A 22,383-nucleotide genomic window follows, 5' to 3' on the forward strand; every position below is an offset into this window, starting at 1 on the left:
TAACACTATCCAAAATGAAATTCTTGAATGTCTGTCAGATATGGTACGGGAAAGCATCATCAGTGAAGTCAAGGAAAACAAATATTTTTCCATCATTGCTGATGAAACCAAGGATTTAAAAAAGAAAGAGCAACTGTCATTAGTACTTAGGTACTATTATAATGGTGCAGTCCATGAAAGCTTCCTTGATTTCAAGCAAGCTACTGAGCTTGATGCAGAGGGACTCACTCAAAAAATAACACAATGCCTGGAGACGTATGGACTTGAGTACAGGTCAAATCTAGTGGGGCAAGGTTACGATGGGGCCTCCGTCATGTCAGGGAGACACTCTGGAGTTGCAGCAAGGATAAAAGCTAAAACAAATCACGCTTTTTATGTGCACTGCAACGCACATTGTCTTAACCTTGTTCTCGTTGACTCAACAAAATCAGTACCTGAGTCTGAAACCTTCTTTTCTTTGCTACAGAAATTGTATGTGTACATGTCAGGCTCCTATGTGCACCAGAAATGGCTCTCTGTACAAAAGGAAATGTATCAAGGTGCCCCAAGAGAGCTACAAAGGCTCAGTGACACCAGGTGGGCATGTCGGTACCAGGCTTGCAAAAACATTAAGGACAGACTGCCTGCTGTATTGCGTGTGCTACATGATATTGATGTGGAGAACAGAGGAGAACGCTCTGTGGAGGCACGGGGTTTACTTGCCCAACTGGATCTTACCTTTATCGGAACACTTGTCATCTTTTCAAAAGTCCTTGGAGAGGCAAAATTCCTTGCAGACATGCTTCAGTCAACGTCTCTTGATTTAGCGAAGGCCGTGGACTTAGTTGAAGCATTTCAAGACACCCTCCAAGACCTAAGAAGTGATTCATCTTTTGATGAAATCTGGAAAGACACTGTAGACACTGGAAAGCAGTGCAATGTTGCAGTAGAAACTCTGGTGAAAAGACCACAAAAAATGAGTTCTAGATTGAGCGGGTCAATTGTTGAATCCACTGTTGGACAGCGGAGGTGTAAGGAAGGAGACATGGAACTGTTCAGAAGTGGTATATTCTTCCCCATTCTGGACTGTCTGAGTGGGGAGATGCAGAGGCGTTTCAGTAAGTCAAACTGCAGTATAATGCAAGGTATACAAGCACTGAACCCTAAAAGCAGAAACTTTTTGGATGAAGAGACCATTTTTAGCTTTGCTGGGATTTATGAATGTGATACTGATGACATAAAACATGAACTGCATCAAGTGAGGAGGGTGTTAGAAAGGAAATTCCAGACTGGAATTGAATTGTCTAGTCTCCTAGAGTTTACCATCTTCCTTGAGCCATTCAAAGAAGTGTTTTATCAGCTTTTTCGTTTGTGCTGCATAGCTGTGGCCTTACCAGTCAGCAGTGCAAGTTGTGAGCGCAGCTTCTCTGCACTTAAGCTCATAAAAACACATTTACGCACTACCATGACTGATGACAGACTCAGTAATCTTGGAGTCTTAAGCATTGAGGTGAGGAGAGCCAAATGTCTTGACTTGGATGATTTTGTTAGACGGTTTGCCAGTCACCACCAGAACAGAAGAATCCAGCTATTCTAGTTGAGGTCTGCCTTTCTTTTTCGACTGTTTTCCTCTCTTTCTTTTCTGTTTTTATTGTTTCTAAACTAAAGACTACTCTTTAATATATTAGCAGAGCACAATGTAATGGTTCCATATTTTATTTTTAAACTGTGGTGTTTTCAGTTGAACTGTTACAGTGCTAAAACTTTAACTCTGTGTTATTCAGCTTTTTTGTAAATTAATCTGAAAGAAATGTTGAATGATGTTTTGGCCAAACCATTTGAATTATTACAGTGGGGGGAATTTTTTATTTATGTATTATTATTATTTGAAAGAGATTGTGAATAAAAGTACTACTGTATATTGTAATGGCCAAACTAATTAAAAGAAAAAGTTAACATCGTTTCTGCTTCTGTGTTTTTAAAATTGCTCATTATTAAAATTGCTTTTATTTTATAAACTTGTTAGTTTTATGAAAACAAAAAAATTATGAACACTGGCTCTCAAATTTAACTTAATGGATACAGGGATGACAAAAAACTAAATTAATCAAAAATGTGCTTTATTCCTACATTTGTTTAACTTTATTCAAGTTAAAAAAAATTATAAAATCAATAGGATTTACGTAATATACTGTAAAATGTAGCTTTTTTTTTGGTCACTGGCGGCCACCCCGTTTGGAGGCAGTGCCCCAGCATGGCCCCCCCACTGAAAATGCTCTAGACACGCCCCTGGATGGGAGGTAAAATATAAGCCCTGTTTCCACTGAAAATTACCCGGAACAATTTATCCCAGGAACTTTTCCACCCCTAGATTCTAGAGAGAATTTGATTGGAATCGAAAATCTGTCATCAAAACCATTGATCCATATTGGCGGAAGTGAGAGATTGTTTTGAATGCTTATAGCTTCTAAATGCGAATTTTGTCATTGTTTTAGAGCACACTAAGATAACAGCAAGTCATTCTAAAAACTTCCATTTTGATTTCATGGGGACTTTAAGGTCTGTCATCCTGCAGGGCTTTCGACTTTTACGAAGTATTATGGAAAGTCATGGGGGATTTTCAGATAACTCTTCAATCAGACATTGAAAATTCCTGCACGTTAAGATAATGCAACAAGTTCACAACTTTAAGCACCTTACAAATGTGTCCGCCCGTGTGTGTGACTGAGTGTGTGTGTGTTTCCACGGAGAGGCGTACTTCCCTGTCTCGTACCTCCCGCTAAGACGGTATGACAAAGAATTTCATCATCTCACTGTCAGACTTACCGCCACAGGTGGTGTGAACTTCTACAGAGTGGGAATGGGAACACGAGGATTACGGGGAAAACGGGAACCTGGATTTTAATCGTAATACTTTAGACTCCATCAAAAGCCAGTCAATTGCTGACATACGGCCGCGCAGATAGTGAGTGAAGCGTGCGCGCGTGCGCGAGTTAAAATAGAGCGCGTGCCTATGCACAAAGTCTGTCACTTTTGCTCTGATATGGGTGGTTATGGAGCTAAACAGTGGAGCGAAAAAGTCGCATGTCGATGAATTTTAATCAGAATTTATTTTTGAATATCTTCAACACGGATGAAAAACGCTGGCCGAGTTGTATTATGATAGTTTGAGTTGTTCGTCTGTGAATTTGAACTACCAAAACACGGTTGTGTCGTATTTCACCCCAAAATAATCAAGGGAAAAACGTATATATGTATTAAATTATATTAGGCTATTCATATTTTACAAATAAGTTGTAAACACCCACTGCAAATACTGATAAATAAATAATAATTTTAAAATAATGTAAAAAATATATATATTACATTTAATTACCTTATTATTATTTCTCCATGAGATAGATAAACTTTTTGTACAGTCTTGACCTAATAAAGGAATATATATATATATATATATATATATATATATATATATATATATATATATATATATATATATATATATATATATATATATATATATATATATATATATATATATATATATATATATATATATATAAGGGATGCAACAATACAGTTAGTCCACGGTTCAATACATACCTCGGTTTTTAACCACGGTGTTCGGTTCGGTTCTGATGGCTTGTCACATCAGTTTTTTGCTATTCTATTCTTAGGCGACAAGAACCGCAAGAGGTTAAGGAGAAAAAATACTATTTTTTAATTGCAATACTCTTTCTTTATTTTACTTAAATGAATTGAAAAACCTTACTTAAACTTAAAACTTTACTTAAAACAACCCTTGTACACATTCCTAGTGTATTGTATAATATAAAATAAATATATACATAAAGATTTACACTGGCAGCTCAGAGCTGTACAGCAGCATTTAAGTATGAAATTGAATGAATAAATGTAAAAATAAAACACTACATAGACTTCACTATAAAATATACACTGATTCTTATTAAAGCTACTGTATTAAAGTTTTTCAGTCAAGAGCAGTGAGTGATTTTCTCTTTGTCTTTTGTTGTTGTATTAACATTAAATGGATAGTTCACTCAAAAATGAGAAATTAATACAGGTTTGGAACAATATTAGAGTGAGTATATAATGACAATTGTATAGGTGAACTGTCCCTTTAAGGACAGCGTGTTCACTACTGCACTGCTTAAAGCAGCACTAGGTAACTTTTCAACCTTCATAATATATTTTCAAAACTCTTGTGATGATACATCGACTTACACTAGGTTGAATGACACGTCTGCCATAGCCTGACGGGGTCTGTATCGTTTTTAATCATACTTTTAAACTTCGGGTTTCGGGTAGTAACCCGAGAAAAAAAAGAACTACAGAATTCGACTGCTTTACAGCATATACGTCACTTCCACCACCACCCCCACTTCCTTAAATTCGGACGTGTGAGCCAAACTATCATTTGTTTGCCAAATGTTATAGTCATGGCCGAAGCAGCACAGAAAAATAAGAAAGCAAAGGTTTTGTCGGAGGAAAGCAAAAAGAAGAAACCAGAAAGTGATCGGATTAAAGGCAGGACGAGGATCAACATTGGGCAGCGTTTGCTCGTTGGCGTGAGCTGAAGGAGGAGGGGCTACATTCTTGCAAGAAAATACGTAATACATACAAAATCATATTTTAGGATACCTAACATGTCTGTGATATTGGTTTATTTGTCTTTCCTCAAGCTACAGGGAGTGCAGAATTATTAGGCACGTTGATTTTCTGATCATATTTTTTTTCCAGGCACATTTGACCAATTCCAAACCACAGTAATCCTAATAACTACTATTGATTTAGTATTTAATAATGTATAAGTGATATATAATTGTTCATGAAGGCTGGAAATGAAAATCACCTTATATTCAGGTGTGCAGAATTATTAGGCATGTTTTCTTTTACAGATAAATTGAGCCAAAAAAGAGATTTAACTCAGACTGAAAAGTCAAAAAGTATTAAATGCCCATGAGAAGGATGCAATACTAATGCAATACTAGACATTGCAGTTAAGGCGTGACCATTGGACAGTGAAATGCTCGTTGGGTCAGCAGGGTCAGACAAAAACAGGTGGTGAAGAAAAGACACCTGTTAACTGCAAAAGAATTAAGAATTAAGGTGAAGAATTAAGGGTGAAACCATCAGGAACCCTTTAGTCTCCAGCGCCACCATTTTCCAAAGCTGCAACCTACCTGGAGTCTCCAGAAGTGCAAGGTGTCAGGATCTCAGAGACTTCAGTTAGGTAAAGAATCCTAAAAAATGACCCCCACTAGATAAGAGTCACAAGCTGACGTGTTGTAAAATACATGAAGAAGGTTTTTTTTATAGGCTTTATGGACAGATAGGTTGAGAGTGACTCTTGAAGGACCAGCACCACATCCTCTAGTACCACTGTTTGAAGAATTCATCTTCCAGAATCTGCCAGTACGTTTTGGGAGTTAATTTTTAGTCCATCTCTGCAAAACGGACTTCAGGATGGACTAAAAATGAACTCCCAAAACGTACTGGCAGATTCTGGAAGATGAATTCTTCAAACAGTGGTACTAGAGGATGTGGTGCTGGTCCTTCAAGAGTCACTCTCAACCTATCTGTCCATAAAGCCTATAAAAAAACCTTCTTCATGTATTTTACAACACGTCAGCTTGTGATTCTTATCTAGTGGGGGTCATTTTTTAGGATTCTTTACCTAACTGAAGTCTCTGAGATCCTGACACCTTGCACTTCTGGAGACTCCAGGTAGGTTGCAGCTTTGGAAAATGGTGGCGCTGGAGACTAAAGGGTTCCTGATGGTTTCACCCTTAATTCTTCACCTTAATTCTTCATTCTTTTGCAGTTAACAGGTGTCTTTTCTTCACCACCTGTTTTTGTCAGATCCTGCTGACCCAACGAGCATTTCACTGTCCAATGGTCACGCCTTAACTGCAATGTCTAGTATTGCATTAGTATTGCATCCTTCTCATGGGCATTTAATACTTTTTGACTTTTCAGTCTGAGTTAAATCTCTTTTTTGGCTCAATTTATCTGTAAAAGAAAACATGCCTAATAATTCTGCACACCTGAATATAAGGTGATTTTCATTTCCAGCCTTCATGAACAATTATATATCACTTATACATTATTAAATACTAAATCAATAGTAGTTATTAGGATTACTGTGGTTTGGAATTGGTCAAATGTGCCTGGAAAAAAAATATGATCAGAAAATCAACGTGCCTAATAATTCTGCACTCCCTGTATAATGCAAATCGATTTTTCAAATTTGCAGATTCATCTAGGGTAGCTTGATATTATAATATTGACGATATATGGTTATTACCTACCACTCAAACATTGAACTGAAGTATCATATAGATTCTGTAAAACGGGAACCAATAGACTAGGCTACTATAATGACGCTGGCTTGTAAACGTGAGCATCGCGATCATTTGGCATTTGACAAAAATAAAACCCATGAAATTATATTCATACGACATGCTGAAACATATGCCACTGTACCTGGGATGAAGACATTTCACACGTGACGCAAGCAGAACACCTGCATGTGAACTCCGGCAGTGTTCAGCGCTATCATGGTTGTCATGTCAACAAATGCACGTGCGATGCATCCACTGATGTAGAATGACAGTTTACGACAGTAGTAGAGGACAATACTGTTTCACAACTGTAGGGGGAGCCCGAGAGCAAAAGTTACCTAGTGCTGCTTTAAGAGCTCCGTGCATCTAATATACAGACACACGCCGATTTTACTTTCACTTTAGACATAACCGACTGTGTTTATGTTAACCTTGTGCGTATTTGACAGTATTAGCGCAGTAAGACTACTTAGTCCAGTAATCACGTGTTTGACATGCGTTTAGTGCGCGCGCTCGGAAAAGCGCATGTTTAAAACCGCGCACGCGAATGAGCCGGCAAGGATTTAAAACGCATGCAAATAATGAACTTTCGTGATTGTGAATACATTCACATCACATGTCAGTGTTAGAGTTATACTCACGGGACACTAGTTATTCACAATCACGAAAGTTCATTATTTGCATGCGTGAATTGCAGGGCTTTAAAACGCATGCAAATAATGAACGTTCGTGATTGTGAATAACTATAGTGTTCCGTGAGTATAACTCTAACACTAACGTGCGATGTGAATCTATGTCGCGTTGTTCAGTATATTGGGATGGAGGCAAATTATAGAATTTGTAGAAAAAGACTTAATTAAATGCAAAACCGAAAAAACGCCGTACCGAACGGTTCTATATTATATTGAGAATTGTGGCATCCCTAATATATATATATATATAAATTCCAGTTAACGTTCAACAGATTGCTCACACTCTGTTCTTTAGATCTTGGAAATGTCTAATTATAATATGACCTTGAGAAAGGAACTTATAGCTTTAAAGTCTTCAATCTTGTAAATATCCTCTGGGTAATGCATCTAATTTGCGATTAATCAGTCATGTGCATAAATCATGCGCGTAATTATAATCTCAGTACACATATGTTTTAAGAGCAACCATTGAACTGTGGTTCTCCGGTTCATTCTTAGAAAATGAATAGTAAATAATTAGGCTAATGTACTTTATTACTTGGCATTAGAATATTGCCATTATTAATTATTCAAAACTGCATGGTGTCTTTTATGATACTCCCCTTGCAGGCATTTATTAATTGAAATATGACACGAGAGGCTGTACATTATAGTGATTTAACAATAGACAAGGGGGTTTTAGGTAATCAGCTTCACTTTGTATTGCAGAACGCACTCATTTTTACTTTAATAATCATGTGTCTCAAGGTCTCTTTACACATATGGGGTCACAGAGGAAGATTAAGCCATATATTTGCGTTCTTACCTCCGTCAGTGTTGTTATTTAGCACGCTGAGATGTGTTAATTATGGCGAGGAGGATGTTGACAGCTTTCTGACATCTTATTGTCAAGCTGTGATTCTCACGTCATGTGTTATAATTAAACCTCTTGGGGATTGTCCTGTTAACGCTAAACACTCTCTCCACTCACATTTTCCATGTCTAGAGGTCATATTGAAGGATTATTGATCTATCGTTTGAACATGACTTGAACCATGAGGTGAGATATTTTATTCAGTAGTACCAAGACTGTTTTCTATGGACTTGATGGATTAGCGGTAGCTAGTAGCATTATGACTCGAAGCAGTTGCAGATTGCAGTAAAAACGGCCTCAATGTTGTTTGGAAGAACAAGAAAATGGTAAGAAATGGACTTAAAATGGATGTCGTGTTCCCTTGCAGCTAAATATGCTATCTTAGATTGCAGATTAGCATAAGCATTAAGCTAATCTAAACAATTGTATTGTTGTTGTTTCCCTCAAGTCAATTTGGATAAAAGTGTCTGCTACATGAATAAATGTAAATGTTGTTTGATTAGCTTATCTAAAAAGCGAAATTAGTTACGTGACTATTCGTTTATTTATTCATTTGGCAAGGCCTTTTCATTTAGCGAGCAATGTATGGTACGCCGCTGATAAAAGAGCTGTCTGCTTCATGTAAAGATCTTTATCACCGTGTCTGGCTATATCTTGCAGTAATAACTGTACATTATCCCTGATTTATGGTGGATAAATGATGGCTAAATGTGAGATCAGATTAGCAGCATTTAAGATGCTGTTAGTGTATAGGTACAGGTTTTTCAGCTAAAACTGAAATGCTATAGTCCATGTGGTCTCTGAAGACCAGAAAAGGGAAACGCTGAGAAGAAAGGAAAGCAGTTTTCTGGCCACAGATCAAATCTCTCAAGCATGATGACTCGAGAGTAAACCATATCTCCCAGAATCCCATCACCTCAGACTTTTCCCCCTTTCCTTTTTCCTTCTCTTCCTTGAGTTTGAGTAGCAAGAAGGTACCTGGTGGAGTGTGGTCCAAAACTGCAGTAGTATTTACTTTTCCCCCCCTGAGAGATCTTCTTATGGGAACTCTTTGAGAGGTTTCTCTCTGAGCTGTCTCTCCCTGGGCTCCAATTAGTTGCCTTTAATGGTCAGCGAGGGCACTAGAGTGACCCTCATACGGTTCTCCTGCCGAGCAGGAGAAATGAAAGCATGAAGTGTGTCTCTCATCTGGGCTGGACTGTCATATGTTTCTTTACCTTATTATATGGTGTTCTCACTGTCTCTTCCACTCTCTCTTTCAGTCTTTTGTTCTGTTTAATGGGTCGTTCCTGTTACACCGTTGGTTTTGAACTCTATAACTTTAGAGTGACTCAAACTAAATTAAAACCATAAAACATCACAGAATTCATTAAATCCTTCGTCAATATTGTCTGTTTTTACTTCCAAAATGATGCTGGAAGATGATGTTGTTAAAGTCGGCATGGATCTATTTTCTAATAGCGAACTTATTCATGTTTAATTTTTTTAAGCTCAATTTTTAATTAAAACTTCATAACTCAATCTTCCAGTGAAATTCCAGAATTCTCTCTGGTGACTAGGGTTGCCAAGTCTGCAGAACAAAACCCACCCAATTGCTAATCAAAACCATAGACTGTAAAAAAAATATGGACGTCGTGTCCGTGACGTCACCCATAGGATTCTGAAGAGCAGTTTTGAAGCGTAAAGTAAAAAAGCGTAAAAAATGAGCAAAAAGGCGGGACGTGGGCGGAGCTGAGATGACGCGATGACTAACAGACAGCAGATAAATGGCTATCCACCTGTCACTCAAAGTGGCCACGCCCTTAATTATGCAGAACTTTAAGGCTTTATATAATGTAAACGAATGAGTTATAAAAAAAATCACCCCCCTCACAGTCGTCTTGAAGGGCAAAATTAGCCGTATTAACCAAAACCACAATTTGTACCAGACTGTAAACATGTTTTTTTCTGCTGTAAAGTTGTGCATTTTAACATGGGGCTCAATGAGATTCTGCTCCTTCTGGAGTCGGTTCTCTAGTGGTCAGTCGATGAATTGCAGTTTAAGTCACTCCGTTTTGGCTTCAAGAGAAACTGCGGGAGTTTGCCGCTTGATCAAAACTCGCCAAATCACGGCCAAAACTAGCCCAATCGCATTTCGAAGGGTCCCTCAGTAAAAATATCGCTTCAACCTGCGGACTACAAAAACTACCCGTGGCAGCAATAGCGTAAAAGTTGCCCAATTCCACAAGAAAACCATGGACCTGTCAACACTGCTGGTGACGTATGTTAAACATTTCCAATTATTTATGCTGCATTCACATGCTCTATGAATTATCGTAAATATGAGTTTCCTAGGTAAAAAATTGCACATGAACGCCCTCTGATGTCGCGTAAAGTTCGGAAATAATTTGGAGACCCAAAATTCCAGAGATGGCCGTGCCATAAACTTTAAACATGTTGGAGAACTACTGCTGTGACAGATAGGATTTATTCGTTCCTCAAACTCGTTCCTGGAGGGCCACTGTCCTGCAGAGTTTAGCTCCAACCCTGATCAAACACACCAGAGCAAGCTAATCAATGTCTATCCTGGATCAATAGAAAATCACAGGTAGGTGAGTTTGATCAGGATTGGAGGGAAACTCTACAGGACAGTGGCCCTCCAAGACCGAGTTTGAGGAACCCTAGGCTATTGTATGTTTTATACACAGAGAAAATAGCCTGCATTTGACTGAAATCGAGATAGCATCATAAATGTGTATATGGTTGTCAGTGCATGTGACTACATATAATGCTGTTTTTAAAAATATTTTCCCAATAAATAGGCAAGAATAGTGTCCTCCTAGCCTGACGTCGTCATAGTCAGATTCTAGTCAGAATATGAGTCTGATGCTGCTCCATTGGGCTGTGATTATGGGGTCTTTCAACCGAACCAGGAAAGGAAACGCCTCTGCACTCAATTGGACAGACCTACAACCAATCAGAGCAACGGAGTAAGTGACGCGTTGAGCGACGCATAGTTGTCAACGGAACTCAACTGCACACACACTGGACGAAGTAGAAGAAGATGATGAGTGTAAACGGCCTTTGCCGGTGTTGTAAAAAATAATTTAAGGATATACGGAGCCTACTTACCAACACGATCATCATTTTTGAGAGAAATAGTAAAGGTGAACGCATATACGAACAAGTTCTCCGTTTAGTAAACAAATTCAACCCAAGCGCTCTTTGGTGATGTGGATGATTACGTTACTGTTGATCATCTGTCCATCATCGTATAAAGCCCGCCCTGACAATCTGATTGGTCTGAACAGCTCTGGTTCGAGCATAGTTGCTCCACAACGGATCAAGTCCAGACCGAACTTCCCGACCTCAAATGTTGTGGGCGGGGCTAAGTTCGGCTGGCATCCAGGCTAGTGTCCTCCATGATTCCTGTTCATTCCGACAACAAAGCACTTGAATGAGTCAAGCTCGTAATCACGAATTGTGAAATTTCCGATAGCATGCGAAGGCAGCATTAGTCCGCTTAAACCACGGCCCTTTCTTACATTCAACTGCAAGCTCAAATTCAGTTCCGCCTTTATCCATTCAACAACTGATGAGTAGAACCAAGTCCCGTCCCACAGTTTTTATTTTTTCGATGATACATTTCACTCAGATGTACATCACGATATGGAAGATATGATGCTACTTCCGTTACATTGCGTCTTTAAAGAACTGGATTTTGCAAAAGGCTAACATGACGGAAAGCATTTTTGGGGATTGGGGAATAAGGAAAGCTCTTTTATCTGAAAACTAAGTTCGCATAGCACAACTAGTAAAAATGGCAATATCCACCCAAACCCTATTTTTTCACTTAAAGGGTTAGTTCACCCAAAAATGAAAATTCTGTCATTAATTACTCACCCTCATGTCGTTCGACACCCGTAAGACCTCCGTTCATCTTCGGAACACAACTGAAGATATTTTTGTTGAAAGCTGATGCTGAGAAAGGCTTCAGATAGGCCTCCATTGGCATTCAGTACATTCACACTTCCAAGACCCATAAAAGGCACTTAAAACGTTGTTACAAAGTCCATCTCACCACAGTGACTCTACAATAATTTTACGATGCAACGACAATAGTTTTTGTGCGTCGTGGAGGCACACACGGAAGACAAGAACAAGTTGGATAAAGGTTGATTTCGATTTTTTTTTTGCGGACAAAAACTATTGTCGTCGCATCGTAAAATGATTGACTTTGTAACGACGTTTTAAGTGCCTTTTATGGGTCTTGTGAGTGTAAATGTACTGAATGCCAATGGAGGCCTATCTGAAGCCTTTCTCAGCCATCAGCTTTCAACAAAAATATCTTCATTTGTGTTCCGAATATGAACGGAGGTCTTACGGGTGTCGAACGACATGAGGGTGAGGAATTAATGACAGAATTTTCATTTTTGGGTGAACTAACCCTTTAACTGGGTGGTTTACATTTTTAAAAAGTGTGAATTTAGTATCTTATTTATTATACATTCTGAGGACATGAAAATGTAGGGGAGAGCGGGGCACAACCTAACGCTTTTCGACTTTCTCAGTTTGTGTAAACCCACTTGGGGTTCAGAGTTTTTTTTCCCCCACATTAATTTCACACGTCTAGTACAATTGTGGTTTTGTTTCATTAATACAGTGTATACTTTTTTCTTGATATACCCCAAAAGAATGGAAGTGAAATGCGACAACATGCCCCATAGGTGGGGTACATTGTAACATGTGAGGGGCACAAAGAAACATGACCAAATGACAGCTTAAAAAAACATGAATCATTAAAAATATACAATTTTTTTAGTTTGACAACAAACACAGTTAAAAACATAATAATAATGAATCATTTCTGAACATTGACTGTCTTTATTCAACTTTTTCTCATGGTTTCTCAATAGAATTCATAAAAGTATAGAATATAATAGCGTAGTTCTTATAGGGGCTTATTGTAACGCAGTGTGACAACATGCCCCACCTGCGCAACTGGGATTTAAACCCGGCTCGTTAGATCTGCATTAAAGAACGATCTCAACTGTTAAATAACAGATATAAGATTAAAATAATATCTTTAAATAAACTTAAGAAATCTATTTTTTCTATGGTTAAATAAATGTTCAGTGATATCTTCCAAAGATATTTTCATTTTTGCACAATTTTTCCTCTATTTAATGTTGATATGGCAACTAGTAAATACACTAAGTTCCGTCATCCTGGCATGTGTGGAAAGTTTTAAACCATGTGTGTTACAACTAACCCCGCGTTAGGTTGTGCCCCGCTCACCCCTACTGCATAACAAGATGCTAATGGTCTCTCGGTGCTTCTGTGCAGTAGACCAGCAACTCACAGATATGATTTGCAATTGCCCTTAGCACTTGGATTATGTTTTATGGCATGGTTTCAAAATAGATTAGTTACTTTCAAAGTGTGCGAATTTGTGTAGGTGGACGGGGTGTCCTTTGAACGATGACCTGTATTTAAGAGCACTCCAAAACCACAGAGAGAAGACTGTGCAGTTTTTGTTTGATGCTTTGAAAGTCTAATTTGGAAATCTAATCACACTCTTTCCAACAGAGTTTTAAAACAGGTGTTTAAAAGGTGTGCACAGAGCTTTATAATCTTGCTCCACAGGAAATTAGGCCTTTAAAATGCTAATTGGCACTCACCTTCGCTCAACTGGAACTGGAGTGTAAACTATGTCATATTGTCTATGTAAACTTAGAGCTGTAAAACCGTTCAATGAAAATATGAATTGTTTCATGCTCCGCTTGCTTCCTAGTATCCGGGAAACCATTGCAATAAGCCAATGCCTGACTGCAACTTACCAGGAGCTTTCACCTGCAAATTTAAGTGCCAAGCAAACTCTCAGAGGATTATAATGGCGTATCTTTGTTTTGCATCCCAGCAGGCACTCTTAAAGATTAGAGGCGATGCTGTCAGGATAAACAACAAACCAGTCGGAGCGTATGTTTGGGCCACGGGCGGCTCATTGAGGATGCGGCGCGCGTATTGCGTTAGCATGCGCGCATGGACTTTGGAGGAATGTTGTAAATAAGCTCTGAAAGAAGAGCTTAAAGGGTCAAACAAATTAGTAAAGAGTTGTCATGTGAATGGATAAGAGTAAAGATTTAACCGTAAACTAATTTGGACAAATTTAGCAAGTGGCTGAATCACGTTGGACAAGCCCCAATCCTCCCCCCAATAATTAGAAATGGCCAAATTGTACTCTCGAGGCGATATATTTGACGCAAACGAATGCAAATATTATTTGTAAATAGTCCCAAAATGATTATTTCCCATCTAGAATTAGACCTAGAATTTCGTTCACTGTTCTGTTTCTTTCTGTTTTATAAAAATATAACCCCCCACCCAATGTTCAAGACATGGTTAAGGCCTTGGGAATGAGAATTTAGATTTAAATGAAGCCCTCACGAGGTGCATACATTAAGATTTGACTGTTCATAAAACAATTTTCACACTAGAACTTTAAATCTTTAATGTGGCAACACCACACTAGAATTTATTTTTGTTTTCATGCCCTATTAGTTCACTTATATTCTTAAACACTAACATGTACACACTACCTGTGCTTCTTGCCTTAAACTGGAATACCAATCTCAAGTGGTGTGCTACTGACATCTAGTGGTCATTACATACAAATATGAGCCTGGTGTCCTACTACTGAGTGTAACTAAATCAGGGGTGTCCAATTCTGCTCCTGAAGGGCCACTGTCCTGCAGAGTTTAGCTCCAACCCCAATTAAACACGCCTGAACCAGCTAATTATGGTCTCACTGGGCATACTAGAAACTTCCTGGCAGGTGTGTTGGAGCTGAACTCTGCATGGCAGGAACAACTGCAATAAACCATTGAATATGACTAATGATAAAAATGATCAGTGTAACTAAATGTAATAAACCAAAAACTAGCAACTAGCTTAGAAAAAAAAGAAGCAGTGCAATATAGTTATGGTAAACACTGATATTTTTACTGCCTCTAAAGATGGAACACAGAACGTGCTTGCGAGAGACAGGGACACACCTGGACTGTTCAGTCAGAGAGGGCATTAAAGAGAAATCGAGAGCACCCTTATACAGTGCTAATTCTGTGAGCTTCATGCTAGCAGTAACTGCAGCTACTGGTGAAAAGACTTTTAGGGTACATTTACATGCAACGATGTACTAAAAACGGACACGTTTTTCATTAGCATTTTTTGTGTACTGGCGACAACGTTGTCAAAATGATCCCCGTACACATGGATCTGCGAAAATGACTAAAAACGCTGTATTATTCATGCCAGGCCAGTAGTTGGCAATGTCACTTTATAAAGAAACACTACACGCCTATATAGACTGAACTAGTGTTGTCACCATAGATATACATAATAAAGGCTAGATGTCTCGTCCACGCTACTGGCCAATGAAGGGACGACGTCCGCACATGGCGGCCATCTTGTCACAGTCAGCTCGCGCACTCGTAACATTGTGTTTTAATGGTGCATGTACTTTTTAAATAACCCAAACTTGCTAAATTTTCTACCGATTTTCTAACAGTTTGGTTTGTTATAAACGTCAGAGATGTAGTTATGACACTGCATACTTATGAATAATTATTCATAATTTGTTCAAGCATCCAGAATTATAGCCACGTTAATAACGTTTGTAAGAAAACAAATCATTTGTAAATCCGTCAAGATTTCAGCGAGATAAGAGTATTTGTGTTTGTGCAGATCACTCGCCTTACATCAGGTACCACAGAGCCCGCCAGAAAGCTTGCCTGTCACAAGATGGCCGCAGGTGATGTTAGAGACTCCGCCGTAAGACATCTCCCAAATCTGCGAGATGTCAGCGCCATATTCGGACCTCCAGAGGCTTCACTTCTCTTCAGCGGAAGCGAATGAAGTCACGTCGTCCATATTTTTTTACGGTCTTCGATACTAGTATTTCTAACTTCGATACGAACGTACGAAAGTATCGATATTTGATACCATTTACGATACCATGGGGAAATATTTTCTATATTATTTACTATTGAAAGTCTAGGCAATCAAACATTTCTTCTGAAGAGATCCCTTTATATGATACATTTCATATATAAACGTTAATCAATTACCATTAAAATTATCTCACAAATATTTGCTAACTCTATGTATTTTTTTAACAATGGGGTAATTTTGTTGCAATAGCTTACACAGCACAAAGAAAGCTTGATTTCATATGGTAAATATATAATTTAAAAAGACGACTCTGACTGGCCACCCTGGGTGCCACCCCAAAAATTAGATCGCTACTTCCATTTCACCTCCTATTGAAAAAAGCATTTATTTTGATGTGCGCCAGCGTGGCACATTGTTATACAGCACATATGCGCAGTTGTTCAAAAACCTGTCGCGCCATTCACATTGTTTTCCATTAAACGACACTGGTATCTACAATTTTGGTAGCTTATTTATTAGAATACAATGTTACATCAGTCAAAACAATGAAAACAAATAAGTATTACACATAATATTCTTTCACGGTCTATGGACCCCCTAAAGTAGCCTTGGCCACCCCGCGTATAAAAGTCTAGTTCCGCTACTGACAATAACACAAATAAATACAATAGAATAAAGATACAAATAGACTGCTTTATTTTTTCAGGTAGGTCTAACAGTAGAATTCAGGTAAGAATCTGAATTAAAAAAACAAAGTAATCAGCATTTTAGGATAACACATAAAAGACGTATGCGCTCAATTGAGTCGGATACAGTTTAATCCAATAAGAAAACATTCACATAAACTACAATGGAAACACATTTAGCGAATAAATTCCTCGATGTCCATCAAAAAAGTAGATGGGACGGCATAACCGGACCAATCAGCAGACGGATCTCGTCGCACAGCATCTAAAATGCTGTTTTGGTCATTCTGAAAAGCTTTAGAAAAGTCTGTTGTCAAAGTTCTTCGGTATAATTACCTCCCAGAACTGTTTTGTTCTATTCAAATCACGGGAGTGCTTAATTCGGAAATGTTTTATGCGATATTCCTATGCAACATTGGATGGAAACGTTGCTATTGCTAGCATGTCAAACAGGTGTCCTGAATTACATTCTGTCAGATTTGAAACACTGCCCCCTATGTGCAGTACTAACCCAACTGTGTCTCTCCTTTTGGACCTGAAGTGACCCACAGCACATGTGATACGAATTTTACAGGCAACGACAACAGTCTCTGTCTGTAAACGTTTCTGAGCTAAATTTAGCACTGGGTCAAACAACAAGGCTGCTAAGCTATTGCATATATAGTATGCAAAGACATTTGTAAGCCATAGAGAACATGAAATGTTACGCAAACAATATCAGGAGCGAGAGATGAATGGACTGGAATGAAGGGACAAAACAGAGGAGGGTCTTCTCAGGGAAAGTACGGCAGATCCTGACTTCCACAAGGTCACCCAGAAGACCAGGTACTTGCAGTCCAAAGGTGTCCAAATCCCTGTATGTGTGTTAGTGCGTGCATTTATTTATATATCTTCAAACGTCCTCCTTCTTTGGGCCATGACAGGTGCCCCTCAGCTCCACCTGTCCATCCTTTTCCACAGCCACATGGTGGCGGACAAATCCAGAAAGGGATCAGTCATTCAAGAAATGGCATGCTGAAGTGCCACGGGGCCACGGAAGACCTCTGGACACCGGATCAGACGCAGCTGCCCCCCGGCTGCTATTTTCACTCAGCTTAAAGCACCATGGGCAGCCAGCATCTACGCCATGGACTACCCACAACAACCAGTCTGTCTGTGTACGCCATGAAGTCCACCGCAGGCGAGCAAGGGCTAACTCATGCACATCCTGCACACGATACCCAGAGCTTGCCCTCCGACCCTGATGAACTCGACAGCGGCAGCGACAGCTCGGAGAAATCCACCGGAGCAGGGAGCCCCGCGCGGGGCCACAGGGAGGCGGGGAGACACCGAGGGGGCCGTAGACTCTCTGGGGTGAGTAAACAACGGCAGGCAGCTAATGCTCGGGAGCGAGACCGCACACACAGCGTCAACACCGCCTTCACGGCTCTACGCACCCTCATCCCCACCGAGCCGGCCGACAGGAAGTTGTCGAAAATCGAGACTCTGCGATTGGCATCGAGCTACATTTCACACCTGGCCAACGTGCTTCTGCTAGGGGAGGACTGCCTGGACGGGCAACCGTGTCTGAAATATCAAAACATCTTACAAAGCAACACCAACCTCAAAACCCCACCAGTACGACCCATCTGCACCTTCTGCCTGAGTAACCAAAGGAAAATGGTGAGTCCTTGAAAGTGGCGAAACTATCAACTGCTACCTGTTGAGGTGGGACTTGTCCAGAAATTGACCTATTTGGTAATATAATAACTCGATTGGATGTCATGTTACTTGCCAGCAGCATTGCAGCTACCTTTTCTTGAATTGTTCTCTTATCTGTTTAACAGCAATAACGCATGCCTGTGTATTTCACACAGAATTGTAAACTGATAAGATAAAAATAGTGCACGTGTGATCTCTAACACCTTTCAATTATCATCTACTTCTGCAGCTTAGAGACGGGGAAAAGCACACAACTGCGTGACAGCAGAAGTTCTCTGACTGACTGCTGCTACGTTTGAGCTCTCAACTTCTGAATGTTTACATGTAAAGAGACATCGCCTTGCACAGAGACAAGACGTTCTGCTGTATGTGTTTTTTTTCTTTCTTTTTTTTGGAATCTCTGAGGACATACAAAATGAGCGACAAGAAGAGAGATGAATCTGCACTTTTTCTGCGTTTCCTATAAAATGTGTTGCCTCTGCATGTGTGGCCACCTTATCAACTGTGTTTTGGTTGATGTAACCGGAGAATATGTGTAATGTTGCACCTGGTGGGAGGCTATTTCAGTATCAGATATAGTAAGCTACACTATCCCTTGCCTTAAAAAACAGTCTTGTGTCTGCCTCTTGCACGTCACATGATGGTAATTGAAACCTTGCGGTTTGCAGTGGTCGCTGTCAGTACAACGGCAGGCAAAATCTCATCCCCTCCCTCTTGTCTCCACATCTAAGCTTGGACCCTGATCCCAACATGGCTCTCAAGAGACTGTACACGAGATTTGAACCTCAGCATGAGAATTTGGGTTGGGCAAAGCATGCTAAATATTTATTAGAAAGTTCAAGTGGCACTTGACCGAATGCTAAAGGTGGAAGTATTTCATAACGCAAACATAATCGTTCATGTCTTGGGAACAAGGTACATGATCCCTAACACGAGCCTTGGGTCATGACCTTGACCTCAAATGTTATATAGTCTTGTCTCAAATGCTACCCTCAGTCCTTGCTGTCTTTCTTGAGTCCGCTGCATAGACTGTCGAGTAGTAGCGTGCACCAGTGCAGGCTCAGGAAAAGGGTACGACAAGGTCGCACTGCAACCCCAAAGGAGATGCTTGTGCTTCTGAAGCAAATTCGGTCTTTTGGATTTCATTGAAATTGCGTGAGGGATGTTAACTCAAGTCCAAATCACAAGCATACACATCTTGGGCACGCTACAAGACAGAGGCTTGTTGCATTGCATGCATTTCAAATCTTCAAAGACTGTTGTTGTCTATGTTATAGTGTGCACTCTGGGCCTCATTTATAAAACGTGCATAACCAAATATTTGAAGTTAAGGGGTTTTCGCACCAGGTAGTTCTAGGAACTAGCCACCATGGGTGGTTCCCCGAGAACTAAAAGATCCCCTAGCCTCCTTAGCTCTGGGACAATTTTTGGCGATTTGCCTGGATTTGGCCTCCACAAATTGAAAAGCTTCCCATACCCACATACAGTGGTCTCTAAATACACAATTTTGGTGTTGTTTTACAGGAAACCCTTTGAAGTAACATAAAACACTGCTAAAAGAGATAAACGTTTAAGTATATGTTGTCTGAGCTGTAATAAACCCCCACAAAAAAGAGGCGCTTTTAGATTTTTTGGTTATAAATTAACCATAACTCAGGCCATGTGGGCTCTAGCACCCTGCAGACAGTTGTGGCTGTTTCCACTAGATGGCAGCAAATACTGAAAAGAAGAATTTTGTCTGTATCGTGTCGTATGCAAGATTTATTCAAATGGATCTGAAGGGAGGAATTTTATCTTTTTTTATGTAGGGTGTATTCAGGGTGATTGGGACACTTTTTGCCATTGAGATGACTTGGAAAAAGTGTGTCCCAATCACCCTGAATTCACACTAATTTCCGCCTACCCAAATCTCCCCATATACAGTGGTATAAATGCAATATCTCAGTGTCACAAAATTCTTTTTTTTTCCCAGTAATTGCTGCAATCTAGTGGAAACAGCCCAAACTGTCTGCAGGGTGCTAGAGCACACAGGGCCTGAGATATACACTTTCAAAAATGAATTTATAACCAAACAATCAAAAAGCGCCTCTTTTTTGGGGGGGGTTATTACAGCTCAGACAACATATACTTAAACGTTTATCACTTTTAGCAGTGGTTCATGTAACTGCAAAGGGTTTCCTGTAAAATGAAACCAAAATTGTGTATTTAGAGACCACTGTGTGTGAATATGGGAAGCTTTTCAATTTGGGTAGGCCAAATCCAGACGGAGTCATTTAGTGTAAATAAGTTACTTTGTGTAAAACAAATGCCAAAGCAATGCATGTCTCCAGAAAGCTTTCAAATGGTACCACATATGAGGTCAGAGCTCCTCCACAGACATTTACAATTTAAAGTATATACTGTACAGGGTCCTTAGAGTTTAAGAGGCTAGGAACATTTTCCTGGTTGCTTTCGCACCGCCAGTAGGAGCTCTGAAGTGACGTAAGCCGTGCTTGTTTTTGTGATTTATTTTGACGGCGCCGAGATTGAGTCTGAGCCAGTGTTGCTACTTTAAAGGTCCTGTTCTTCGTGATCCCATTTTTCAAACTTTAGTTTGTGTGTAATGTTGCTGTTTGAGCTTTATAATTTTACAGGTATTGTAAATGCTCTAAGTTCAATGCCAAGCGAGATATTTTATTTAACAGAAGTTCCCTTTCAAAGCCTACAGCGAACGGCTGGTTAGGACTACATCCTGGTATTTCCTGCTTTAATTACGTCAGTAGAGCAGTATGTCGACTAACCTCCGCCCACAAGAACGCGCGAAAAAGGGGGCGTGGTCTTGTTGCTCCCGCGTGGAGAATAGGAAGTGTTGCGTTCGGTTGCGTTCGTATAGTTTGTTTGTTGCCATGTCGTCGAGACGCTGTTATTTTCATCCCGGAGTCAAGTCACCTTTGTTTGGCTTTCCCAGGGACGCTGTACTTAGAGATCATTGAGCGCATGCATCCCCGTTATGGTGAGAGGCGTGACCTTTCCGGTAACGTGCGCTCTGCGTGTGCTAAGCTGCTGTCCAATCACAACACGGGAACTGCTGGCACAATCAGAACTCGTTACGTATTTCTGAAGGAGGGACTTCATAGAACAGGGAAATCTTTCAAGCCGTTTTGAGGACAGTGAAAACAGCGGTATACAGATAAGTAAATTGTGTGAAAAATACTGGGTTTTTTTACACGCGAAACATGAACACATGTTATATTGCACACTGTAAACACAATCAAAGCTTCAAAAAAACACGAAAAACGGGACCTTTAACACTGTTGCCATGGGCTGTTTTTCATGTCTGTGGGTTGAAGCGATCCCAATAATGTGATATTTAGCCCCAGTTATGCGAATTTTAGCAGGGGCACCCCGCTAAAAAACACAGATTTTACCCCCCGGAAGGCATTTTTGCGCAATTGGGCTAGTTTTGAGTAGCAATTCGGTGGGTTTTGTTGTGAAAATTGAAACACTGGTCTGAGCACACAGCATTCTCACATTCATCAGTTAACAAACTGTTTACCAGTCCTGTCTAACACTTTATTAGATAGAACTGTTATACAAAGAAAGTGGACAGTATATGAAAAAGTATTAGCGTTTGCCGTGTGGTTGATGTCCAAAAGCGTTAGCTTAGCATAAATACATGTTTCGCTCGGTCCCCTCAAAGTCACGTTGGATTTTCTCTTTAGCGTAAAGGTTGAGAGGTCCATCTGTCACTGTTTCCATGTTCGTAGAGTTAGTTAGTGCAGTAAATAGCTATACTCTCTGTGTATAGACAATTTTTTTCAAAATGGCGGGTGCTGGTGTTCCGCATATGTTCGGCGAATCAGCCTACACTTACGTCACTGGTAGTTCCTATTGTGTTGGGTTAGACTCTGAACATAGGGTTTTTACAAGGCAGAGATTTCAAAATCATGTGCGGTTTATAGATTTCACATCTGGAAGATGTGTTCAGTTCTCTGAATCATGACCGTAAGATCATCAGGACGGTTTCTACGCAACATTTTATAAATGATCGAGGCCCTTCATGCATCAATTACACAAACATTCTCCACAACAGTATCTCTTACAAACACATGCTAATAGCTATATGAGAATTTGCACCAAACGGACATTTTAGCGGCATCTAGTGGTGAGGTTGTGAATTACAGACGGCCACCCCTCCC

The 22,383-nt window shown here is 39.8% G+C and overlaps 1 protein-coding gene across 2 annotated transcripts; it reads left to right on the forward strand.

The window, feature by feature from the left end:
• Positions 1-15,792: 15,792 nt before the first annotated feature.
• On the forward strand, positions 15,793-19,862 carry LOC307120783 (transcription factor 15). 2 transcript variants are annotated; one of them, XM_079807960.1, is made up of 3 exons: positions 15,793-17,329; positions 17,428-18,166; positions 18,435-19,862. In XM_079807960.1, the coding sequence occupies exons 2-3, from the start codon at positions 17,609-17,611 to the stop codon at positions 18,465-18,467; spliced, it is 591 nt and encodes a 196-aa protein (XP_079664086.1). In that variant the 5' UTR covers positions 15,793-17,329; positions 17,428-17,608; the 3' UTR covers positions 18,468-19,862. The 2 variants fall into 2 exon arrangements, with proteins under 2 accessions (XP_079664086.1, XP_079664085.1); XM_079807959.1 differs by having other exon boundaries at positions 16,319-18,166.
• Positions 19,863-22,383: the final 2,521 nt, after the last annotated feature.

This window comes from Gobio gobio, assembly GCF_949357685.1.
Source record: "Gobio gobio genome assembly, chromosome: 24".
NCBI lineage: Eukaryota > Metazoa > Chordata > Actinopteri > Cypriniformes > Gobionidae > Gobio > Gobio gobio.